At 43.7% G+C, this 27,938-nt stretch overlaps 1 protein-coding gene across 1 annotated transcript in view; it reads right to left on the reverse strand.

Moving 5' to 3' along the window:
- Positions 1-23,914, reverse strand: part of PRR12 (proline rich 12) — a 112,472-nt gene extending 88,558 nt beyond the window's left edge. Inside the window, exon 1 of the mRNA XM_018569123.1 lies at positions 23,469-23,914. Coding sequence (XP_018424625.1) covers positions 23,469-23,554 — 86 coding nt within the window. The 5' untranslated portion in view covers positions 23,555-23,914. The remainder of the gene's footprint in view (positions 1-23,468) is intronic.
- Positions 23,915-27,938: the final 4,024 nt, after the last annotated feature.

The following is a 27,938-nucleotide window of genomic DNA, read 5'->3' on the forward strand; positions in this document are numbered from 1 at the left end:
CACTGCCCCAATATCATAAGCCTGTGCTAAATAGCAGGTGTCATGAACATTGGGCTGTGTATGGGCACAATACGGGGTCTAGTTATCAATGCTTTTGTTGAGAAGAAAGTCACCAGCACACCAAACATCCTTTCAGGATCACCAAAAGTTCACCTTACTGAACAATTGTCAAATGGAAACAACCGCTTTTGGGACAGCAGGGTCCCTTCATCGGGCTTAATAACATCTGCAGTAATTTCTAGCACCCTTCCCTATCATTGGGATTTCCGGTAAGGAGTGCAATAAGATCTTCTCTATGTTCTAGTTATCAATGCTTTCCCCCAACGACTGACACAATTTTACCCAAAAATCACACATTCTCTAATTGAATCATCAGTGGAAATGTGTGATTCTTGGATGCAAACAATAATAGATCAGTAAGTGTTTGACAGCAGTCCTGTAGTTATATTGTTCTAGGCAGAAAATGTGACAGGAAGTCTGCTAGCTTTTTTATGAGCTGTATGAAGTGATAACAAAGAGCACAGGAAAGTGTGTCAGAAAGTCTCCTCACCGGGTGACTTAAAGGTTGAGTTCAAATCCGAACAAGAGATAAAATGATTATCATCTAAATCCTGTAATAACTGAATTGGATATGAGAGTTCAGGGCGAACATTTAGCATTTGTCTTAGAAGTCACGCAAATACAATCTTAATATAAAAGATAAATCATTTGGGGGGAGGGGGATTAAAATAATTCTGATACGGACAATAGGACGTGACCAATTAATAGTCTCTACGGAACTCCAGCATTAAGCGTCACTAGTCATTAGATTGTGGGTCCTGTTGTAAATCCAATATCATATGAAGGGAAATTTTAAAACGAGGGCTGCTTTAAGATTACATACATACTGTAATAACCCTTCAACATTTTACCCTCTTTACTTACAAAGCCAAATAAACTACTAATAAACAATAAACCCATTACTCAACACCCTTAGAAACTAGACATCCTTATCCTATGTCATCCTGGTTGACAGATTAGCTAATGCAGTAGGAGAGCATGAAAAAGGGGTGTGATTTCCACTCATCCTCATAGTTAGAGCTGACTTGTGACAAAGAAGCTGTCACAGGTCGGCTCTATCGATCGGGAAGTGAGCAGAAAAATACAGCCGATCCGCTCTCTTCCAAATCGTCTCCCTGCAATGAGCAGTGACTGTCAGTCACCGCTCCCCGCATGGATTCCCCCCCTCTCTGATCCTCCAGCGCTGAGTGGAGGAACGAACGGAGAGGGGGCGGGCACAGCTGGCTCTGACTATAGATAGTCAGAGCCAGCTGCCACTCACCCAGCTAGGTGGATCTTGACAGCATTGTCTGGATCCGTCCCGCCTGCGACACTCTCAATATATCAGGGGTTATACTGAGCTTTGGGTCACAGGAGGAGGTTAGTATATATCCTCCCGTGACCCTAAAGAGAACTTTGGTGAAAAACACTTAACCCATAGTTCTCTTTTAAGTAGGGGAAAGGGGATGACTGGAGCCCGGTCAGCTTTTTCTTGCTGTCAATGTCTCTGTTGCATAGTTTATCACATTCCCTGTTTGGTAAACCGGTGTCACTATGACAGGAAGTGAGCGGAAATCTCTATAAAAAAGCCCCAGAATGCATTAAAAAACCTTACAGGTTCTAATGCTTCTACAACTGTACCCAAAGCAAAAAAGGAAAAGTTTTTTGCTGTGCATACAATTGTTTTTAAATGAATAATCACTTTTTTTTATTTTATGTTTCTGAATCCTTGCCTAGGCAAGGTTGACGTATCCAGCCACCTGCAAGCTCCTGGGATCTTGTGCAGACACACGTGCAGGCCTTTGCTAGGTTTGGGACCTGGCAGAGACCTGCGACAAGTCTGTGCATACACCGGATCTCCTTTCAAAGATGGAGGCACAAGAGCAGAGCAGTGCAAGGAGAACTTCCCCTGCAAGGAAGAGAATGCTGGACTTCTTGAACTAGTAAGCATGTTGTTTTTGGTTTATTTTCATATAAGGATTAAGTGTTAGGGATTTGAAATTTCATTTTGGCTAGGTAGGGTGAAGTTCCCCTACAAATCTCTAAAGTGGTTTTAATGCTTCATTAATATTTACAATTTTGGGTATTGTAATGTTTACAATTTCTAGGCTAGATATATTTGGTATTATATCAATCTGACATTCTTCTCCTTTATATTTAATGTAAAATGATATATTATGTATAGATATATGAAATATTGTGTTTGCACTCGCTAAAATAACACATCTGTATTTTTACTGGAAATATATATTTCAAAAACATTTGCGCAATGTTTCCTAATCTCAATGATTCTACACTTTCCCCTTGGCCTTTTTTTTTTGTTCATCCAGCTATTCTTTTGTCCCACTCAGCTAAAAATAAAATGTTAAAAAAAAACCATTTAGGCAGAACACTGAAGGTCAGAAGTTTATTGGGGCAAAAAATAAAAAAAAGTATGCGAAACTGAAAGTGACTGTTTTACAATCAATGTATTGCTCAGTACACCACGAAAATAATAGGAACTTCCCAACTAATCTGCTTTATCTTAGATTCAATCCTAAAGAGGAGGACCAAAGCTATCGAAATGCGATTTGATCAAAATATTGAAATAATCATTTAATTAAACACTCTGATCAATATACGTATGGCCAGTGTTAAGCTTGCCATACTCATATAGATTTCTTTCAGGCTGAATGAAAAATCAAGCAGATTCCTCCAATCACACTAAACAACATGAATGAAGGAAGGAATCTCCCCTGCCGGGTTATTGCACAGCTCCCGCCAATGTCAGAATTCCCGATCAGTGAATGCAACCGATTAGCTGCACTGTTCACGCATCAATTTGCCAGAAGGGCCACATGCAACTTGGCTAAAGTACGAGCAGTGTATGGACAGCATTAGTATGGCCACTATGTAATGCAAAGTGTTAACTAAACAATCCACTCAATTCATACCCAACTAAGCAGGACCTTGAACTACATAACTGTTGCTTAATCTAAAGGAATCATAGCAATGTGTGTCCACTTTAAGACCCCTGTGTCCAGTCATAAGAATGTGTGTCCCCATAAGACACCAGTGTCCAGTCATAAGAATAAGTGTCCACCGTAAGACCCCAGTGTCCAGTCATAAGAATGTGTGTCCCCATAAGACTCCAGTGTCCAGTCAGAAGAATGTGTGTCCACTGTAAGACTCCAGTGTCCAGTCAGAACAATGTGTGTCCACCGTAAGACCCCCGTTTCCAGTCAGAACAATGTGTGTCCACCGTAAGACCCCCGTTTCCAGTCAGAACAATGTGTGTCCCCACAAGACTCCAGTGTCCAGTCAGAAGAATGTGTGTCCACTGTAAGACTCCAGTGTCCAGTCAGAACAATGTGTGTCCACCGTAAGACCCCCGTTTCAAGTCAGAATAATGTGTGTCCAGCATAAGACGCCCATGTCGAGTCAGCATAATGTGTGTCCACCATAAGAACCCCATGCCCAGTCAGAAGAATGTGTGTCCACCATAAGAACCCCATGTCCAGTCAGAAGAATGTGTGCCCATGATAAAACCCCAGCATCCAGTCAGAAGAATGTCTGTCCACCATAAGACCCCAGTGTCCAATCAGAAGAATGTCTGTCTACCATAAGAATCCAAAGATCAGTTCTAGAACAGAAATAATGTATTGCGGGAGTGCGGACGTACAAAATGGAGTGCGGACGTACAAAAAGAGCACACAGCAACCAATCATATACTTTGCTTTATTGACAGCAAAATAAAAATCTGATTGATTGCTAGGGGCAACAGATCCACATTATCTCCAGAAACATCAATGCCAGTTTTGGAAAAAAAAAACCCATGGGGCCCTTGGCATTCCAGTCACACACATATTTGTCTTGAGCAAGCCAAAAAGAAAAGAGAAACCAATGGAAAACACGTCATGGGTTGTTACGGGAAACCACGGATTTCTTCATCTGGTCTCACTTTCCTACAGCAGACCTTTACAAAGCCTCACCTAAAAAATAGATCTTGACGGTAATTAATTATGATTGATCTGTAGAACTGAGAGTGGGCAGCAATGTGTTAGTGAAACAGGATCTTTGTTGGGGAGGGGGTACAGATCAGGAAAGATACAGACACCTGTTCTACAGGACTGCCAGACTACATTGCAAATCCTCCTGCTACCAGATCTACTGGCACCTGTATGGTGTTGGGTCACGATGCCAGGCCTCCAGCCAGAGGAGTCAGGGACCTGGCTCTGCACCATGGCTGCACACCTGCTGCCTCGTTGGGCCTCATGTATCAAACTGTCAGTGCTAGGAACCGTCTTTATTAAAACTACAGCCAATCGCTCAACCACATTGATATCGCTCTCCAATGCAAATGCAAGGCAATGGGGCAAAGGGTCCTGCTGTCGCGGGTCGTGCGTCGCTACAGCAGGACCCTTTTTGGAGCGGATTTTGTCGCGATTCCATTCTTTGCAATGCAAGCATTTGCGCGATATCGCGCGACAAATCGCGTGATATCGCGCAAAATGCAAATCGCTCGACAAACGCGCGATTTGCAAATCGCGCAGTGTGGATGGGGCCTTAGTGTTAAATGTTAAGATTTTTATTGCGGATGTCCAGGGTGCTTTGTCCAGGACTGCCCCGCACAGCTCAACGCATCTGGTGTGAACACATTGATGAGACGAGTTACATCAAGCTGATCTCTTTATATGCATTTCTAATCAAATCTAAAAGAATCTTTGAAAAGACGGCAAATTTCCTAATTTTCCACATCTTGTATAGAGTGAGGAAGGGTTAGAACCTCTGTCTGGATCTCTATTGGTGAAACGTTTTGTCACTTCCTGTCCTGGTAATCACCTGTAAACTGCATCCTGAGATGGTTTCATACTGTAAGATAACTAAACAATCACACTCATCAGGCATACACTTGAGGAATGATTTGTGAAGCTTCCACCCAGCCATACGCGGGGCAAATGCAGGTTGCACGGCATTCCTGCCACTAGATGGAGGCAAGGAGCATAGGACATTCCCATGTTCCTCAGCTCCATCTAGTGGCGGGAATGTCATGAGAATGGCATTCGCCCAGTGTATGTCTGGTTGAAAGCTTTATACATCATCTCCCATGTAGTTGTGACACTTACAAATATCCCTGTACCTAGAACAATTGGTTTGCTATAATCTGGGACTGTCACAATCTTTCCTATAAACAATGTTCACGGCTAAAAAGAATTACCTCCAAGTCTGGTGAGCAGTCCTATGTCCAGCCTCATAGAAACAGCTCAGAGCAGTGCTAGGAGTTCTGGTTGGGTTCCAATTTTGAATAATAAATACAAACTGTACTCACCTGTTATAATACGACCGTGTAAAAACAAACAAACAAATAAACAAACATCGGCACATCAACAAAACAAGACACGGTAAAAGCATAGCAACCAATCAGGTGCTAGCTTATCAGCTCCTAGGTTTAGTGCTGGACCACGAATGTCACTCGCCAGCCAGAAGTTCAAGGACTAAAGTAGTCAGAGATTAGAGGTCAGGAGCACAGTGAGCCGCATGATGAGGGCTGGGCACAAAGAACCTAAACTATCCATTAGAGCTGCAGCTAAGGATTATTTTCAAAATCGATTAGTTAGCCGATTATTAAGTTCGATTAATCGATCAATTTCCATCCAATCAAGTAGGCCCTGCACTACATTTTTGGTAAGTCTAAAGGTGCCCATACACCTGATGGTTATCGTACGATAATCGGAAGATGTATGGAATGCGTGCAACTGTTTCTACTGTACGGAAGCACGTCTTTTGTCTTCCAAGCACGCTGGAAAACCTGCCGAAAATCTTATGATTTCGGCGGGTTAGTGGCGTGCTCGGAAGACAAATGCAGAAATGCACACTGCGCGCTCAGCATTGGAATCATCGGAAGCCCTCCCCTCAGCGGGGAGGGCTTGCGATGATCGCAAGTACGATCTGCCTGTCCAAGATGGACAGATCGTACGAGATTTTAATTACCTTACAACCATCGCACAATGAAAGTCGTGCGATGGTTGTGAGGTGTATGGCCAGCTTAAAGCTCACCCCACATGCTACAATCTTACTGTTCAACCCCTTTACCGTGTTTCCCCGAAAGTAAGACCTAGCGCTATCTTCAGGGATTTCTGTAATATAAGACCTACCCCGAAAATAAGACCTCGTTCGGTGGTAGGTCTTATATTACAGAAATCCGCTAGGTCTTACTTCCGGGGTAGCTGCACATAAACTGAATTTTAAATGTAAAGACCGGCCGCAGCTCCCGCCCCGCCCACACGCCTGCCCACACACCAGCCGGCTGCAGCTCCCGCAGGAACAATATAAGTATTCTTATCAAATAAAACAACAGAAGGCAAACAATAAATGTCAAACTAAAATAGAGTCTATAAAAATAGTGTGACAAAAAAAAATAAGACAGTGTCTTATTTTTTGGGAAACACGGTAGATTCACCAACAACCATTGTTGGGTCTGACTGATTGCACAGTTGTTTGGATAGTTAAGTAGGTCCTCACATTACCTTAGTTTGGAAAATCTTAAAGGAGAAGTGTGGGAAGAATAAAACATACTCTCCCTGCAGCTTAGAGCCAGCGTGGAACACTGCTGCTGTCACACACTGGCTCTATATAGAGAGCTGAGTGATCATATAACCGCTGATCGGTCAGCTCACGGTCTTCTCCTTGCGGCGAGTAGTAACCGCCAGTCACCGCTCCCTGCATGGATTCCCCTGTTCGCTATTTGTTCTTGCAGTGCACATTGGAGAGGACAGACAGTGGGGGGCGGGCACAGCTGTCAATCAGGCAGTGGGGTGGATCCCAACAATATTGTCCTTTGCAGCTGTGATGCGGCTCGGCACTGTCAGCATATAGAGGGCATTAGCCAATATCTGCTGACCTTGGGTCACAGGAGCAGATTAGTAAATAAACTCCTGTGACCCAAAATAGACATATAGCCAATATAAAGGTTTGACTTCACTTCTCTTTTAAAGGTGAATAAACAAAGACTGTACAGTCATATTATACCATGTAGAGGGCTTAAAGATGATTGTATAATCACACTGTATCATGTGTGGCAAGCTAATTCTATATCTCTGACGACAAGTTCCATACAATTGGTTTGAATGCAGAACAATGCACTCTTTATATGGCTGGGACATCATCTAACCAGTTGCTGAGCTGGGTGGGACAACCCATGAACCTATACAGTACATGGAAGACAATAATAGAACGATGGTACGACAAGCATGTAGAATGTCAGGTGACCTAAAAGAAAAAGTTAAAAATAAAACCTTTCAGAAACCTAAGCAATATTCAAACTAGAAAGTTTCAGAAGATGGGAGGGACAGGAAAAGCTCACACATCAAAAGGGAAGAAATCAAGATCTGCATACAAGTTGCCGATATCTGAATTGTTTACACAGTTTTTACTTAAGATAAAGCTCGCCATAAACGCTGGATTACCCTATCCACACTCAACATGGTGGCCGCAGCGGTCAGAATACCTGAACAGTGAACGCAGCTGATTGGCTGACGATTTTCCACCCAGCTCCTTCAACTAAGGTTGAGAAACCGATTTTTGTCAAACATAGTGGTGCTACCCTGGGATCGAAAGTTCGGCTTTAAAGGAGTTGTAAAGTCCCACTATATCCTCTCCTGTTCTAACATCAGCATTGTAATAGGAATACATACTAGAGTTGTTTTTGATAATGTAACCAAAGCCTACTTTTATGTAGTGAGTGCTGCCTTCCGTCTGCCCATCACTTCCAGCATCTTCCTGGATTCTCAGTGTGCTTTGCATCTAATTGGTTGGAATCCGGCCAATCAGGAAACCGGGCACCGCGTCATTAAACATGCACCCGGCTTCGTGATTGGCCAGAAAGCCGGCTCCATGCTTTCTTGCCACCTAGTGACGAGAAGCATGGAAACAGCTTCCCTGCTAATCGGGAAGCCGGGTGGCGAGTCATTACACGCTGCCTGGCTTCCCGAATGGGACTTCCAGTACTCGGTATTTGGTAATGGGACTGCCCATTTGGTAATGGGACTTCCAGTACTCGGTATTTGGTAATTGGTCTGAATGCACAACAATGCACTCTTTATATGGCTGGGACATCATCTAAGCAGTTGCTTAGCTAGGCGGGACAACCCATGAACCTATACAGTACATGGAAGACAATAATAGAACGATGGTATGACAAGCATGTAGAATGTCAGGTGACATAAAAGAAAAAAGTTAAAAATAAAACCTACAAGCACCGAAAACAAAATATCGGTAGTTGTACTCGATACCGAAATACCAGTATTTTGTGAATTCCTAGTTTTTGGGTTTCTGGCCAGCTGAAACCCAGACACAGCACATAAAGGACTCAAAACCCAGACTGTCCAGGTGAATCCGGGACAGGGGGCAACCCTAGATACTGTTCAAGCATTGTATGGCCAGCCTAACGTTTGCTTCAGAGTTTTTTACCATCATATGCTTAGATTGGAATGCCGAGGTTGGTTTACATTGGATAGGAACATATTTCACACAATATTACTCACAATATGTGATCATTGAAAATTGTGGTAACCCTACTTCTACCATACAAGGCTGCCAAGAAAACCATTGTTGTAGAAGAGCACCCAAGCTGCACACATCGCCTGCATAAAAACCTCAGTTTGAATAAACAGATTTGAAGTGTTATAACAACAATGAAAAAATAACCGTGCTGGCTTTTCATCAACCACAGGCCTTCCTTTCCATTATCAGAACCACACACAGCCAAAAATATGGCTTCCTCGCCTCTGTAACCAGCTTTGTCAGCCCTACCCAGGAACCTGACATTGTCAGAAAGACAAGGTCACATTATACAAACTGCTTGTCACAGGCGTCAGTAGGCGTAGCTTACACACATATGCTGGTGTCTGAACCTGGACTTTAGGGAAGACTAAAAAGCCATGTTGTACTAACTTGCAGGTAGAGGAACAGCTAACTGAATGACCTTTAGTTTGCTCTGAGCATTGTGACTCATACACTATTGCCATTTGATTTAAACAAAATCTTCTTCCGTCACCTTATTTAATTATTTGTTGCCCCTCAGTGCTGCTGATCTCCTGCAGACTCTTTGCAGCCACATTCCAGCCACAGCTACATGGCAATTCTCAAGGTAGGGCTCCTTACGGTGACCGCAGTGGGCCATGCTTGCATATTGTGTGTTGAAACAGCCACATGCAGTCTCTACCAGAAGCCCGTTATACAATACAGGAGGGTCAGTGGGAGACAGAGACAGGGTGCACCAAAACCGGCATTTCGGTATCCAGTACGAGTACTGATATTTTTTTTCCGGTACTCGCCAATACCGAATACCGAGTACCGAAGTCCCATTCAGGAAGCCAGGTGGCATGTAAAGACTCGCCCCCCGGCTTCCCGATTAGCAGGGAAGCCGTCCCCATGCTTCTCGTCACTAGGTGACGAGAAAGCATGGAGCTGGCTTTCTGGCCAATCAGAAAGCCGGGCGCCACTTCATTACACTGCGCCTGGCTTCCTGAATGGCCAGCTTCCGACAAATCAGGAAGCTGGGCAGCGCGTCATTACACAATTCTGGCCAAAAAGAAGCTTGTACTTTTTCAAGCTACATACCCCCCTGGTGGGACGTCCTCAATTGAAAATAATAGGAAGCACTTGACAAAACGCTTAGGTGTGAATGGGGAGGTTAACAGGAAGTGCCTGAAGAAGGACCTACATGGCAGATCACCAAGTTTTTTTTTCAGTGACCGATTAAGGGTACCGATGTTTATCTTTCGGTACTCGCCGATACCGAGTACCGATACCGTTACTTCCGCTAGTATGGAGTCGTCTTCCGGGGCAATAAGGAAGATTGATTGCCCGGAAAGCCGGCCCAACAGCATGGAGGTGGCTACCCAGCCAATCAGGAAGCCGGGTGGCAAATCGTTACCTGCCGCCTGGTTTCCCGATTGGCTGGGAAGCCGGCTCCATGCTCTCTAGTCACAATCAGGAAGCCGGGCAGCGTGTAATGACGCGTTGCCCAGTTTCCTGATACCGGAAGTATCGGGCAAGGCATCGGAGCATTTGGGCATTGTCCAGTCACAAGCTGGCAAGGGTCCATGATGATCTGGGCTCAGAGGAAGAGGGTTGAATGATGCTGGTCATCAGACTGAGGACATCTAGCGGTAGAATAAAAGTACTGCGGGGAAAGTCTCTGTATTTAAAATGAATATTGCAGCATAAGCTCGTTTTGTTGGTTCATCTTTTAATGGGCTATTCATTTCTGGCTTGCTATTTGTGGCTGGAGTTCCTTTAAAAGGGCATAAGCATCGCTTTACAGGGGTTAAACCGGTCCGGTGCTTGGTTAAAAAAACAAGGACATAGGCAAAGACCTGCTTTAGTAGAAATTCTTGTTGGATACCTGCCTGCTTCTAAAACTCTGAGCCTGAGGCAACCATGCAGCAGTTCTGTCCTCATTATTTCTTGCTGCCCATCCCAAACGAGCTAGGGGCGAACATGAAGGCAGGACTAGTAATATGCAAGCTCATGGAGAACGTCCAGTACATCATTGACTGAACTTTCCAATCCACCTGCTGCAACCTATGCCACCACTGCATGGTCACCAAGGAACCCTGCACCCTGGAATTCATGCTAAAGCAGGTATTTAGCCATGATTTGTTATCTACTACAAACCTGAGGAACGGCCCTACAGCAGCCAAGTCTACCAACAGAAGTCTAGGTGGTTCATGTCCTTGGAGAATGCAGAGAGTGTAGTGTCTCTCCGGGAGACTTGTAGAGAGATGAACTGGAGTATGGCACAAGCATTATGGCTGTCCTCTTGTATGTGTACATACTGTGCGTCATGGTGCAGTAAAAAAAAAAAGAAGTGCATGCGACACAACGCACCTGTCAATAGCATGACATAGGTGCGCATGGTCCCTGAATGAAGCCTTATTGTCCCCACATAGTATGATGTACTAAGTATGTAGCATATACTGTTTTAATTTTCTTTACAGGCCACAGGTGGGAGCCAGGAGCTGCAGGAGGAGGAGCTGGGGGCGGGAAGACATTTGTCACTGGTTGCTAGGACCACTTAGCAGTCCTAGCAACCAATGACTGCAGACGAGGGGGGCCCCTGACGTCAATGGTTGCTAGGATGGCAGCGTTCCTAGCAACAACTGAAGAGGAACCTGGTCCAGACACAGACTGATTGCTGATCTGCGATGAGTTATGGCTTGCGGTGGATGCACCAGCCTTGGAGGCCGGCGCATCCACTGTCAGCCAGCCATAAAAGAGTGCAGGTCGTCAATCAGACCGTGTACAGACTGGGCATGCCTGTAGACTGTAAAATGTCCAAGGTCTGCTCTACATATTTACCTCAAGAAGCTACTACATAGAAAACCATCTAAAAGTGACAGACTGTAAATACCTTTTTGTAAAATGAATTGAACAGATGTAGCGCTATCCGTTTATTATCAAAAACATACAGAAAAAGGTATAACAATGTGAATTGGAGTCCATCTCATTTGCTGTAAAAAATATAAAAACCATCACATTTATAATCAATCTGTGCTTCTGTGCTCTGCTCATGCTGTGCAGTGTAACCAGTGTTTTCACAGTGGCACTTTGCTTGTGCACACCACCACCTCCATCCACAAGTGGAAAGACTCTCACCCCTTGCATTGCCTCTATTTTTGGAAAGGCAAAGATCAGATATGTGTCAGGCTATTTTCCTTTTTTTTTTTACTAATCAGCCACGACAGTTTCAAGTTTTTAAAGGTCCAAGCTGCTCTCTCCCTCAAACGTATCATGCACGTCGCGGAGATGAGGATTAAAAGGGAAGATTCAAATGTGTAAAAGCACAACAATATTTATTACATCTAAAGTTAAAAACACCACTCACATCTTCATAGTCTTGTCTCAGTGGTTCTAACGGTATGCAAATATCCAAACACAATGCCAGTGGCACACCACCTTAGGTGGCTGCATATAGCTGTACAGAAATACAAACATGAACACAGATAGTCTGTGTTCCGGGTTGTACGTCCACACACATGTGAATGTTTACGCAAGTGCCGGCGTATACCCGCAGACAATCATTGATGATTTCTATTGGCAGCTTTAATCAGGGAAATACGCCTGATTTTTACACTGTACCATCTAAGTGCACATGGCCTAAGGCTTCATATACCCTGCTTCTAGAGCTGCAGCTAACGATTATTTTCAAAATCGATTAGTTAGCCGATTATTAAGTTCGATTAATCGGTTAATCGGATAAACAATAAAATACATTTTTTAAAATGGCTCCAGTGATGGACTACTAGTTTGTATTGAAATTGCACTCCATCACAGGAGCAAGCTTGGAGCGGTGGAAGTAAAAAAGAAAAAAAATAGTGTGGTGTGCAATATAGTGAAAAGGAAAGTGTAAAATTATACAGCAATGAATGCAGAATGGCACCGACTATAGAGGACTACAAATCCCAGCAATAGTACATTATACAGCACAATGCAGAATATCACCAGCTATAGAGGACTACAACAAATCCCAGCAATAGTACATTATAGCTGGCGGTATTCTGCATTGCGCTGTATAATGTACTGTTGCTGGGTTTTGTAGTCCTGTATACAGCGCAGTGCAGAATATCACCAGCTATATAGGAATACAACAATTACCAGCAATACATTATATAATGTATTGCTGGGATTTTTTTATTCCTCTATAGCTGATGGTACGTTGCCCTGTATAATATACAGCACAATGTACCATCAGCTATAGAGGAATACAAATCCCAGCAATACATTATAGAGCACCATGTGTGGAAAAGTGCAGGCTTAGCTGAGCAGTCTTCCAGCAACTTGCTTCTGAGATTGGACCTGTCTATTGGTGGCTGTCATCCCCCCACACCTGCTCCTCACTACATCTCCCCGCGTCCCTGTGCCGATCGTGGATGTGGGCGGGCAGTGAGTGTAAGGCGGGGAGGAGGTGCGGTGTGAAGAGCGTGGATGCGGGCGGGTCTGGCAGTGACGAGCGTGAGGTGATGAGGAGGTGCAGAGCACAGCGTGTGTGGAGCCGTGAACAGGGCCAACTGATCGGAAGCCGATTAATCGATTATTGAAAAAGTTGACAACTTTTTCAATAATCGATTATAATCGATTATAATCGATTATGTCGATTAGTTGTTGCAGCCCTACCTGCTTCAGTTTCCAGTCTACATTTAATGTATGTAATACATGTATGTATAGTATGTATGGTACAAATGAAAATACTATTCAAATAGATTGATAAAAAGAAAAAAAAAAGGAAAAGTTTCAGAATCCAACATACGCAGGTGTGCTGCAATACACCACAATGCAATCCATGGTGTCTTACGCATTGCAATTCTGTGCAGCTTTAAAGGAGAACTATGAGGTAACCTTTTATTCCCCATAGTTCTCTCTAGAGTCACGGGAGGACATATACCAACATCGTCCCGTGACCCAAAGCTCAGTATATAGCGGGCTACAATACTTTCAAGATCCACCCAGCTGGCTGATTGACAGCGTGATCTGCCTATCAACTCTGGGGGATGGGAGAGAGGAGGGGGAATCCTTGCGGGGTGCGGTGACTGACAGTAGCTTTCTGCAGGGAGATGATTGGGAAGCGATCAATAGAGCCGACATATGACAGTTTCAATGCACGCGTCGGCTCTAACTATGGGGATGATTGTAATTTACTCACCCCCATAGTTCTCCTTTAAAATGTAAATAGCACAATTTTTTTTGTGCATTGGGGTACGTTGTAGCAGGGAGATAAATGAGCATTACAGTGAACTGTTTTGTGGCTTGCAAGGGGCTCTTATAGGTCTGAGCTACTGTACATTTGAAATTCATAGTTGCAACAGCATGTGTGTGCTTAGTGACTGCTTTGTAACTGAACCTACAACTAAGGTATGAGATATTATATATATTTTTCTTATTACTGCCTAGGCTGGTTCAGGTGCCACTTCTCATCTGGAGGACAGATTTGGGCTCCGTTCACAAGGGGCAATCTGGCATTCCTGCGGCAAGAACCTACGAAATTCCTGCAGCAGGAATCCAAGGTTTCCCAGTTCAAATGCAAGATAGCTGCATCCAGCAGCAATCATCTATTTCAAACTGCATGTAATCATACCATATATGATTACATGTAAAATGCTGCTTTTAGATGCGGCTGCTGTCGCCCTGTTATTAACATTTCACTGTGCACAGCGGCCGCATCTGAACAGGACACCCGATATTCCTGCTGCAGGAATCCATAGGTTCTTGCTGCAGGAATCCCAAAACGCCCCATGTAAATTGGGCCCTAGGCTATCTTGTGAGCTTCTCAGATCCAGCTCTCTACAAACCTTGGTGGTTATAAAAATTGGTGTTGTCCAAATGGACCTCACCTCTCTTCTTTATAACAGCATTCCATACAGTATGCTTGCACTACGGAAAAGCATCCAGCGTCCACGTTCTTTAGGCAGCATTGGCTCACCCATTTTCCTTGGGCGAAGTGATGAAAAACTTAGACATAAACATCACATCCACCGTTCGACCTTCCATGCCACAACACCCATACCACGTACTACCATCATGTTACGGAGTGTGTACGTGACTGGCTCAAGGCACACAATTAGACCCCTCTTCTGTAGGGCACTTGGCAAGACTCCCTTTCTCAGCCAGTGTGTGAATGAGGCCTAAGTGGTGGACAAACAATCATTGTACAGGGGCACACCAAAGCCAACCCTGACAGGAAACAGGAAGCATGACAATGGCATCTGACTGGCATGACTAGCAAACACTGCAAGAAAAAAAAAAAAAGGAAGGGGGGGTTCTGGGAGGAGGAACTGGGATGTGCATCAATTAAGCTCTCACAACATAGTTTAATTCAAACACCAGAATAAAGGAATTGATAAGGCTCCTGCCATGTGGCAGTTATTAGACTGAAGTAATATGACCATATAATCCAGTGGTGGACAAGTTAATATGGAATCCAAGAGCCAATCTGTCCAATGCAGGAGCCAGCTCTATTGACAACAACTAGAAAAAACCCTTAAAAGTTAGGTAATTTTTAGGAGCATTGGCGACCTGAACTGATATAAGCTGTGCCAATGCCTCTCCACTTTTCTACTCAGCTCTTACTTCTGTGCTGCACTTTGCTACATCCAGAATAAAGATGGCACCCATCAATTCACAGAAGACCGATTCATGGTACTTTACTAGAGCGTAATTGGTTCTTTGCTTTACTAGAACATCTAAAAAGTATGCACCAATACCGGTTTTTCAGTATCGAGTACCGATATTTTTTTCCCAGTACTTGCCGATACGGAATACCGATACTGGAAATCCCATTAAGGAAGCCAGGCAGCGTGTAATGACTCGCCACCTGGCTTCCTGATTAGCCAGGAAGCCAGCTCCATGCTTCCTTGTCACACGGAGCATCCCTAACATCAACCATATTTTTGTAATCAACCATCTTAATGTAATCTAACTGGTTGACACGGTTAATAGCTTCACTTTTTTTACTGTTTATAAGGCTTGTTAAAGTATATAAAACCAAAACATTTTTAAATAGAGTAAGCGAGGGTTAAAAATCACTTTCTTTTTTTGCCATCTGAGGTACTAGGTAGATTTCCCTTCTCTCCCTGTCCTGTAGACTCAACAGGAAGTGAGAAGATATCGTTCCAATGCGAGAGAAATCCCTTCTTTGTTGTCACAGGAACAAGTGTCCCCATTGGTATATTTCCCCTCAGTTTGTGTTCTAGTGGCAACTCAACCTTTTGCATTTACCACTTTCATTCCCTGTGACATTGGTGACCAGGACAATTAGACAGAGTGGGCCTCCCTATTAGAGAGACTGGCAACAATAAAAACCCAATGGAGGTTCTGACCCATCACCGCCCTATCCAAATCTAAATTTAAAAAAAGTGTTGCCCTTAGTTATGCCTTACATTTAGTAACAAATAATAAGGGCATATTTCACAGATCTGCAGACTGAACGTGTAAGGTCACAGCTTGCTGGATTTCCTGAACAGCAGTGGTATCTTCTGTGGTGCAGGCATTCACAATCGTTGTCATACAATAATGACTCATAACAGTGTCCTGTGTAAGCTGCAGCATTTGGTTGGTTTTCATCAAGCAAAACTTTTCACCCTTGTTGAAACCTTGGGCCGCGGCCGGGCTGGAGATGTTCTAATGTGCAATTGATGGTTTGCTACATTGAAACTTTGGGAGTTTTTGATTATTGTGGGGTTGTTGTGCAATATATATTTTATCTTTACCTTTAATACCATGGGGTTTATAAATAAAAGATGGCGCGGACGAGTACAGGAAATTGTTATGCCTTGTTAGCGCCACTAGGGGCACTAGTGCCATGCAAACTTGTGAAGGAGCAGCGCTAGTGCTGTGTAAACCCCTATGTCTCGCTTTACATCCATATTCAGGGTGTAACTCAATCGATCGCGGGGTTCTTCTCCTCACAGACTCCTAATAGAGTTTGAGTCTGGCGCGGCTGTGCATGCCTCTGCCCATACAGCTGCTTCATCCACAAACATATTCTTTTGACACGCTTTGTGACTGGGGAAACCATTGCCACCACTGCAGAGGGACTTGCAGTTCTCAATAGGATACAAGTGCAGTGTGGTCACCACACTTGTAGTCCATTCATTCTTCCTCCCTCCTGTTCATGTTAGTGAATGTCTGTACCTTGGCGTGGTGACACCACCCAGCTCGACAATCTTCTACCAAAAAAATCAAAAGGAGCCTAGCAGAAAAAAAGTCAGCCGGATAGTGACTGCATCCAATCAGCTGCAGTCACCATTCGGGTATTCGGCTGGTGTTGCTGCAGAATACAATGTCTGTCAGGGGAGATTCATCCATCCACACTGTTTAACACGGATGAGAGAATCGAGTGATTTCTCTCAAGAGAAATCTTTACGTCTATGGCCAGCCTATGGAAATCAGACGATGGTTACATAGTTACATAGTATTTGAGGTTGAATAAAGACACAGGTCCATCAAGTCCAACCTTTGTGTGCATGTGTGTGATCATGGTTAGACATGCAGATATGATCTAACCACCCTCAGCACAGCACCACAGAATGCGTCATAAACCTGCAATGTCGGCTCTGCTGACCCAGTGAGTCTATGTGAAATCAGAGGGGGTGTAGAGGATGTGAGTAGCACTGACAGACTCCACTGCCGGTGTTGCTTATTTGTGGTAGGTTTTTGCTGTTGCTCCTGCGAGATAAGACTAGCTAACGCTACATGTGTGCATGCGTGTCCATGCAATGACCATTAGAAAGCTCACGCTACATGCGTGTCTATGCAATGACCATTAGAAAGCTCACGCTACATGTGTGCACGTGTGTCCATGCAATGACCATTAGAAAGCTCACGCTACATGTGTGCATGTGTGTCCATGCAATGACCATTAGAAAGCTCACGCTACATGTGTGCATGTGTGTCCATGCATTGACCATAAAGGTGCCCATACACCTTACGATTATCGTACAAAACTTTTCGTCCGATGATCGAACCGTCGTACGATTGTCGTACGGCGGCCCCATTATGCCCCGATTATCGCAAGGTTCAATTAGGCGTAATTAAAGAAAAGCACCTGAACGAATTGCGGTAATCAACGTATTTTCGTTTGCGGATTTTGGACGTACGGAAACGCCACCAACCTTGCAATAATCGTACGATCGACCAAAGTTTTCAAACATGCTTGAAAGACAAGAGTCGTACGATTGTACAGTATTTGCCGTTGTACACTCCCCATACACCTTGCGATTGTCGTACGATTAGTCGATTGCGTACATAATCGTAAGGTGTATGAGCACCTTTAGAAAGCAGGGGCAAAATCATCTGGCAGCTGGATGGAGAGGTCACACATTCATCCACCTACTTATGTGTTTGCTCAGGAGCAATCTATAAAGTTCTGGACATTAAAAGGAAATGCAAGAGGCTGCCAATGAGGACCTCCTTCAAAAAATGCTAATTGCCTGGTTGTCTCTGGCTTCTAGCCTTTCAGAGATCTTGGCATTAGCAAGTCCGATCTCCTGATCTGCATATTTGCAAGTCACTGACTGAGAAAATTCTGCAGCCACCTGATTAGCATGATGGCCAGGAAACAAGTACTTTTGAAAGTGAGAGGTCAACAATGGCAACCTCCATACCTCAATACCATGAAGCCCCACTTCAGGCAAAATAAGGAGGGAAGGTGAACAGTAACCCAGAGATATTATTTAGGAAAGGGGGACTTAACCAAAGGGCACAATGCACACAAGTGCTTGGCAAAGCATCCTTCAGGGTTTTTACCTGCAGCATTTAGGCTCCTTAAAACCACAGGCCCATTTACTATCAATGTTCCCCCCAGCAATTCTCCCAATGGTAAGGTGTCTGTACACAACCCAAACCTCACAAAAGCAGCACATACTCAATGGTACCTAGCCAAACTTCACATAAGAAATGCCGCACCTGTGCCTTTAGGCTCCTTTCACACGGGTGCTCTGATCAAGTCCCCCTGCAGGTTTTTTTAGGCGGACCCGATCGGATGTTCAATGCTAGGCTATAGGCAGTCGTCTGTAAACGGATGGGTGTCCGTTTACACCCAACTCTGGCAAGGTCCGGAAAAACAAACAGAACAGACCTGATCATGCCAGAGGAAAAAAACTGGACTTACATGGATGTCACAATGGTGACATCCAATCCATACCATTCCGATCAGGAGGGGAATCAATGCCCAGATCCCCTCCTATGCATCAAGTATGACAGATGTCCATTTGATATAAAACTTGATCATTTGACAACGAATAAAATCACACCTCGTTTTGTCTGCTTTTCCACCTCTTCAATGGATGAGTCCCACTTCCTCTTTCTATATTTTGTTCACACCCTTCCCCCCCAAAAAAGAAAGTAATATAAATGAATCAGAATGTCTGTACTACTTGTAAGGTGTTGTAATTAACCTACACCCTGGGACGTAACTGGTTATACAATCCTGTGGCCCTAATAAGTAGTCTTGAAGCTTTACACTTCACCTTTTTAAGGATACATGTATGTACTGTGACATTTATGTACTGTTTAACTTATTGACATCGCAATTAAAGTTTCCCTACAATATGAATTACTTCACCCTTCTGTAACTCTTTGAAACCTTAAAGGCATAGTCTATTGTAGGGAAAAATAAATGCACACATTGATGAAAGAAAAAAAAGAATTTGATTTTATTAATGTTATATATTTGAGTCTGCAAGCATTGCAACCTCGATCAATGAATGGCGGTACAATAACCTGGTTCTACAGACTGTTCCTCCAGTCCCAGGTGCAAACGGTTATGGGGCCAAAGGAAGCAATCAATGGGCTACAAGTCCGGTGAAGTCCCTTAGCTGTAGTGACAGATGGGACTTGTAGTCTATTCATTCACAGAAAATGTGAATGGCTGACGTGGCTGTGTGGGCGAAACAGAAGAACCCCACGATTCATGTAAGGGGGGACAGTTTTTGAGAGCGGGAAGCTGGGAAATGGCACCATGTTTCATATTACACCTTAAATATGGAGCAAGGCATTCTGTGAAGAGGAAGGCAGATAAATGACAGGACCGTCCCCTAGCATATTCACAGAACACCTTGCATTCTGCCAAAACAATGCAAGGAGTTTTGTGCATGGATGAGGGGACAGGAAGGGGAGGGAGAACGGCACACTCCTTCACAGCTGCAGCTCTTAATCTGCAAATCTCTGAATCGAAGATGAATACTCCAGCAGAAAAAAAAAATTATTTTCTCTCTTGGTATTTTTGGCTAGAGTTCTGCTTTTAGTTAAAAAAAAACAAAAAACTGTACTGATTAAGACACAGAGGATGCCACCGTTAACCTCCTAAAAATACTTGTTGCCTGGCCGGGTCTAGCGTCAATACTTTTGAGTCATTGACCACAAACACTAACCACAAGCATGCATATCGGAAAAGTCAGAGTAAAAGGCCCCTTTCACACGGTCCGATCAGGAGGGGATCTGTGCATGGGTCGCCTCCTGATTGGGACGGATTGAGTTTTCTCCTCCATTGCAACTGACATTACCGGACCTATGTTAGGCTGGGTTCACACCTAGGCGGATTGAATATGCACATTTTTCGCGCTTTTTTTTTACCGCGATCCGCGGTAAAAAAAACGCGCGAAAAACGCGCATTTCCGAGGGATACTTGGCTGTATCCCAATGGAACCACCCGACCAAAACGCCCCAAAGAAGTACATGTACTTCTTTGGGCGTAGGGCGGTTTCCCGCACGTTCGTACTCGCGGAAAACCGCCCAGATGGGAACCATGCACATTGAAAATAATGACATTTCCCTGTTTGAGCGTTTTTCCGCGAGTACGAAAGCGCGGAAAAACGCCTAGGTGTGAACCCAGCCTTAGTGTATGAGCAGCTGGATCTAAACAGATGGGCGTCTGTTACCCCTAATTCAGCTTATACAGATGCCCATTGACTAATATCAGGCTCCTGATCAGGTCCACCTGCAAAACTAACAGGCGGACCTGATCATAAAGCCCATATGAAAGGGGCCAAAGGAAAAACTCCAAATCTGCTTACTTTTTTCAGGTCAGTGACTCAAGTATTTAAGGCGCTGGAATGACAGCCAGGCAAAAATAATTTTCAGGAGGAAGAAATCAGCAATGTTGACCCCATACTGCTTAGCCCAAAGGCCTATGAAACAGCCCGCGGTATACTGAGACGCTGCAGCTGAAGCGGATCCCGACAATTATGTCTCGATCCGCCCAGCTGCGTGAGTGACAGCAGGCTCTGCCTCCCTAGAGGCAGAGCCAGCTGTACCCGCCCCCTCCCGTTCTGCCAGTCAGCGCTGGAGCATCGGAGCGGGGAGGGGGGAATTCAGCCCCTCCCCTGTCACGGCAGAGAGCCGTGACAGGCTGAGCATGAGGAAAAAAAAAAACATAATCCCAGTTTATAGAAAGCTTCAATTGTATGAAATTCTCAGTTTTTCCTGCAAGGCTGGATTGACACGGTTCTGCGAGCATGCGCCGTACACAGTAACGCACATGTGTAGGCGTAAATGGGCCCATAGGAGTTTCCTTTTCTCTTTCACACTAAACTGCAGCGCATACATGTGAACCTGCCACACAGGAAATAACGGGATTTCCACTTGACATGCATCTTCATGCAACAAAATACAAGAGTTCTGCTGCATCACAACGGACAAAAGTGAATAGGCCCTAACATAAAACCTTGACCCCACCCCCTCCAGAGCCTCCCTATAATGGACAGCCTCTCTGACCAATAGGAAGGCCCAGGAGGTGAGAAGAGGTGAGACCAAGCTTACGTTTTTAGGAGGGGGGGAAAGATAGATTTGTACATATTTTTAGCTTTTGTCACAGCTCGATGTATTTATCTTTAACACAACTGGCGGTTACAGCCGAGTTAGGATTATTTTTCTTCTCATCTGAATTGCTTATGATGGTGAGAGATTTACTCATACCATGGTACACATTGGCTATAATATGCCTGAAGCACAGTGACCCAATGTATGTATAATATTATTATTATTATTATTATTAACAATAACAATAAATATTTTGTACACAGAGCCACGTAGGTGTCGCTCTTGATAATGTTTACGACAAAATAAAAAAACATCCTTGGTCTGCCAGTGCTCAGGCAATAATAAACCTCATAAAAATGTGTAACAATAACAGTGGGGAAGAAAAAAAACACAAGAACACCACAATTTCCATACACAGACAGCCAATTACAAGAGGTGTGATAGTACTGAAATATCAACTGCGAGACATCCTCCATGTTTGCGAACCGGAAAAAAAAAAAAAAATTCCCTAACGCCAGTACTTATGCTGTCATTTCCTATTCCACATGTAACCACCCCACTAAATAGCTGTACAGGACAATCAGCAAATTCAGGAGCCCCAGCCTTCGGACACTTGACTGTTTCACATGCAGATTAGGCCTCATCATAAAAATCTACCTAATGAGGAAAAAGGGAATTTTTCAGACTCACCTCTCATGTGTCATATTTCCTATTTGGGAAATATATTCTTTATAAAAATGTTCTTTTGGTGAAATATTTTCTTTAAAAAAATATTCTTGGGGAAACCTTTTCTTTATAAAGATACATATTTTTGGGGGAAACACTTTCTATTAATATAAATCTAGATCTATAGATATATAGATCTATAGATATATATTGAGAAACATTCTTTGAAAATATTTTTTTAACAAGATACATTTTATTTAAAACAAATTGGGGGAAACATTCTGGTAAAAAAAAAATTGGGGGAACATTTTCTTTGACATGTTTCTCTGTGAATCCTTTTCTTTTTTTTTAAATATCTTTTTTTATATTGTTTGCTTCATTTTTATGTAAAATAAATAGCAGCAGACTGGCTGAAGCGCCCATTGTCAGAATCCCAGGATACTAATTGCCTCCACTGCAATCCCTTCTCTCCTGTCTTCCATCTTTCCTCTCCCCTCCTGCAGATCAGCTTCCAGCTTGCACAAAAAAAAAAAAAGAAAAGGACGAAGCATTAGAGCTTCCCTCTCATAACCCAATTCCGCAGTCTGCTAGGAAAGCAGGGGGCATGGGAGCTTTTCCTGCAATTAATACTTAGTTATAAGGGGAGGGAGCATGACCACTTAGTCCCCACCCCCCTCAACACCTGGCCTTTGCACTGAATATGCAAAAATAAACAAACCTTGCATTCAGCAAAATGCATGGATGCACACACATCACCCAAAAAAATGCAAAACTGCCCACAGACAATAGAACTAATTAGGATCACACTCCCCCTTGCAAGCAGTAGTAGTCTCTATGGCCACTCTTTTATATTTATTTCCATTTTTGCACCCCCACCCCCCACCCCATTTTTTTTGTGTGTTTCCACTATCCCATCCCCCTTCTCTTTTTTTTCCCCAGCAGCAGAAAGAATGAGGCAAAATGGAATGAAATCCCTTTTGCTTGCAACGTGCTCCCTGCGGCAGACTGCAGGCCTGTTACAGACAGGGCTGGCTTCATTCTTTTTTTTTTTTTTCCCCCTCCCTCCCTCTTGATCTCTTTTGCAACCATCAAGGAATTTGATGCGGGAGGGCGCCTCTTGTTTGCACTTGGAATGTCTGGGGGCAATCAGCGTGCACCCTAAATGTAAAAGTCAAAGGGAGACCTAAAAATGTGGCAGCAAATATAGCACCAGCCTTGGCTGTAGCGTCCCATCCCTTCCATTTCCTCTCTTTGGTAGACACAGGGCCAAAAAGAAAAATCTGTGCAGTTTGCAATCCACACATGTAATATCAAAAGCAGCACAAAGCTGACCCGATGTGACCACCAGCAGCACTCATCAAACACCCCACCGAGCATGCAATTTCATTTTGCAATCATTAAATTACCCAGACGACCCCCCCTTCTTTACCATGGTATTATTTATTTATTTGTTAATTCCTTCCTACCTTGCTTTGGCCGTCCTTTCGTAACTCCATCCTGAACCAGCCCCCAAAGGATCTCCAAATCCAGCCGTCGGATAATTCCTATCCATTAATTTCTTTGTTAGATGATGTTGTTATTAATTCTTTGCTCTTTTTTTTTCTCTCTTTCTCGCCCTCCTGCTTGATAATTGCCTTCGCTTCCTTTCTCTGTTCTCTCCCTCTGCGATCAACCAGATACACACACACAAAAAAAGAAAAACAAAAGATCAAATAATTAGTTTGTTTCGGGGCGCCTCCCGTGCAGACCCCGGAGGAGAACAGGCGAGCCCCTTAGAAGGCTCAGTGAGCAGCCCCTGTGTCTCTGGATGGCAGACGTATTTTGTTTTTTTTCTCATGGTGCAGCCATTTTTGCAGTCTCTCTATGTGTCTATTTCAGCTTCCCAGCATACATTTCAGTGAACTGTACAAAGGGGGAGGGGAGGAAGGCAGGAGAGAGAGAGAAAGGCAGACAGAGAGGGTAAGCCTCCCCTCCTGCCACCACGCAGAGCCAGGGGGAAGGAGGAGGAGGAGGAAGGGGGCTGAGACAGGCTAAAATTACACTACATCTCAGCCACCACATTCAACCTCACTGGGAGAAGAGTCACTGAAAACTATACACACTCACACAGAGGTGCCATCTCTGCTTACACAAGCTACACATCAACATATCAGACAATCATTCCTGTAAATAGAAGAATTATGCAAGCTTGCTGCTTTCATTGCATGCAAGATTCAGATATGTGGCAAAGGCTGGCTCCATTCATTGAATGCAAGCTACAGATATAGGGCAAAATTATGGTTTGCTCTTTTTATTTACAGAAAGATACAAATATGTAGCAGAAATGAAGGCTAGCCCTATTCATTGAATGCAAGCTAAAGACATGGAGCAAAGAGATGCAACTTGCACCTTTCGGTGATTGCAAGCGACAGATATAGGGCAAAATGATGACGGTTTGCTCTTTTTATTTACAGAAAGATGCAAATATGGAGCAGAGATGAAGGCTGGCTCTATTCATTGAATGCAAGGTACAGACATTGAGCAAAGAGATGCAACTTGCACCTTTCGGTGAATGCAAGCTACAGATATAGGGCAAAATGATGACGGTTTGCTCTTTTTATTTACAGAAAGATACAAATATGGAGCAGAAATTAAGGCTGGCTCTATTAGTTGAATGCAAGCTATAGACCTGGAGCAAGGAGATTCAAGTTGCTCCATTCATTGAATGCAAGCTACAGATATAGGGAAATTGATGAAGGTTTGCTCTTTTTATTTAAAGAAAGATACAAATATGTAGCAGAGGTGAAGGCTGGCTCTGTTCATTGAATGCAAGCTACAGACATGGAGCAAAGAGATGCAAATTGCACCTTTCGATGAATGCAAGCTACACATATAGGGAAAATTGTTGAAGGTTTGCTCTTTTTATTTAAAGAAAGATACAAATATGTAGCAGAGGTGAAGGCTGGCTCTATTCATTGAATGCAAGCTATAGACATGGAGCAAAGAAGGTGCAACTTGCACCTTTCGGTGAATGCAAGCTACATCCATGAGAGAAGAGAGAAACCTTTTATTGAATGCAAGCTACAGATATGTAGCAAAGAGATGAAGGCTGGCTTCATTCACTGCATTAAAACTACAGATATGTAACATTTTTACAGGCTGGCCTTCTCCATTGAATGCAATTTATACATATAGAGCAAAGAGATGCTACTTGCTCCTTTTAGTTAATGCAAGTCTCAGACATGGAGCAAAGAGATGCAACGTAGCCCTTTCATTGAATGCAAACTACATACATATAGCAGGGATGAAGGCTTGCTCCTTTTATTGAATGCAAGCTACAGATATGTAGCAAAGAGATGAAGGCTGGCTTCATTCACTGCATTAAAGCTACAGATATGTAGTATTACACAGGCTGGCCTTCTCCATTGAATTCAATTTACAGATATAGAGCAAAGAGGTGCTACGTGCTCCTTTTAGTTAATGCAAGCTACAGACATGGAGCAAAGAGATGCAACGTAGTCCTTTCATTGAATGCAAACTACATACATGTAGCAGGGATGAAGGCTTGCTCCTTTTACTGAATGCAAGCAACAGATATGTAGCAAAGAGATGAAGACTGGAGTCATTCATTGCATGAACGCTACAGATATGTAGTATTACACAGGCTGGGCTTCTCCATTGAATGCAATTTACAAATATAGAGCAAATATATGCTTCTTGCTCCTTTTAGTGAATGCAAGCAACAGATATATAGCAAGGAAATGCAGTTTGCTCTTTTCATTAAACACAAGCTGTAAATAACAGATGCAACATTTGCTTCATTCATTGAATGCAAGTTACAGACATGGAGCAAAGAGATGCAATATTGAACATGCTCCTTTCATTGAATGCAAGCTACAGATATGTAGCAAAGAAAAGAAGCCAGGCTCCTTTTTATTGAATGCAAGCACCAGACAATGGAGCGAAGAAATGAAGGCTGGCTTCATTCATTGCATGCAAGCTTTATACATATAGCAAAGGTGAAGGCTTGCACTTTTGTTTGAATGCAAGCTACAGATATAGAGAAAAGAGATAAAGGCTGGCTTCATTCATTGCATGAAAGCTACAGATATGTAGCATTGATACGGACTGGCCTTATCCATTGAATGTAAGCAAAAGATATGTAGCAAAGAGATGCAACTTGCGCCTTTCATTGAACACAAGCTGCAAATATGTAGCTAACAGATGCAAAATTTGCTTCATTCATTAAATTAGCTACATACTGACATGTAGCTAAAGCTGGCCATACACTGCTCGAAAATTGAGTGGTGTATGTGTGGCTGTGTTATGACCCCTCCATTCCAAAAACTGATTTTTCAATTGACTTTAGTCGACGGAGCCGGTCCAAAAAGTCCCTAACAAACAGTGACTGTTCGGGTATTCTGACAGCGGCACACCCATCACTGTCAGAATACAATAGTCCAGTTAGGGAGGGGGGAATCCCCCATCCAGGCTGTTTAGAGGTCCCTTGAGTTGTGGCTGATTGACTTCCCATTAGATGGTGTCTGCATAATTCTGGGGCCAGTGCCACTTGGAGGAGATAGCGTCGTGGCACCAATGAACTTTTTAGTTGTCTTTAGGGTTGGCGCACTGGTCACCACTTTAATTTTTCCTACTGAGCACCACAGTGAGGGACATTTTTCCTACTTGAATTGTTTCCTGATGAATTGTTTTTAGCAGCGGTTCCCCTAGACCTGACATTTCTTTCAAGAGTTCTTCTGGGGCACAAAGGTTGAGAAAGGCTGAGCTAATATATGCAAGCTTGTTCCTTTCATTGATTGCAAGCTATTGATATGTAGCAAAGAGATTCAAGCTTGCTCCAGTAATGGAATGCATGTACAGATATATAATAGTTGCAGGCTAGCTACATTTATTGAACGCAAGCAACAGGAGTATGAACCTATTAAATGCAATAGTATACGTTCCTTTAGCGCTTTTCTCCTTTTATTGCATACAAACCACGGATAGTAGCAAAGAGCTTCAACTTGCCCCTTTCATTGGATGCATGCTGTAAACAAGTAGCTAATACAGCAGATGCACCATGTATGAATGTAGCATACAGACATGTAGCTAACACAGCTATTCTCAACCAGGAATCTGTGGGACCCTAGGATTCCTCCAGAGCAGGGGTGGGCAATTCATTTTCTCAAGGGGCCACAGGAGAAACTGGGACTGTTGTGGAGGGCCGAATTAGTACTGGGCCTATAGTCCCAGTTTCTCATATGATTAAGGCATGGTATTGCACAACACACCTACTGTGCGTTGCAGTTCGGCAGGTGCATTGCGTTGCCATTCATTTGAATGGTACCCCAAAAGCTCCTCCCGGCCCAAAAGGGGGTCTAATGTGTCGCAACGTGCGATACGGCAATAACGTGCATTGCGGTTGAAAAAAGTAGTGCATGCAACGCACCTGCCACACTAATGCATGGTAGGTGTGTTGCACAGTACCATGTGTTAATCGCAGGGCATTAATACCGCCCTGGGGAACTGCGCAATTAGCACATGGCATAGGTGTGAGTGGGGCTTTATTGTCCACACATAGTGTGTGGCACATACCTGCTTATTTTTTTTCTTGACAGGCCACAGGCGGCAGCCAGGAGGTGGAGCTGCAGGCGAAACACTATCAGTAGCTGCAGGAGAGGACAGACACCCCAGCATTGTGGATGTCCTCCTGTAATACCGGCGGGGGGAAGACATTTGTCACTAACAACCAATGACTGCAGAGGAGGAAAACACCTGACATCATTGGTTGCTAGGACATCAGCGCTCCTTGCAACCAAGGACTGAAGAGGAACACAATCCAGACATGGACCTATCGCTGACCTGTGCTGGGCTATGGCTTGCAGTGAATGCATGGGTCTTGGAGGCCAGAGCATTCACTGTCAACCAGCCATAACCCAGCACAGGTCAGCGATCGG

The sequence above is a fragment of the Nanorana parkeri genome, unplaced genomic scaffold (assembly GCF_000935625.1).
Source record: "Nanorana parkeri isolate BGI_ZX_2015 unplaced genomic scaffold, ASM93562v1 scaffold1290, whole genome shotgun sequence".
Lineage (NCBI taxonomy): Eukaryota > Metazoa > Chordata > Amphibia > Anura > Dicroglossidae > Nanorana > Nanorana parkeri.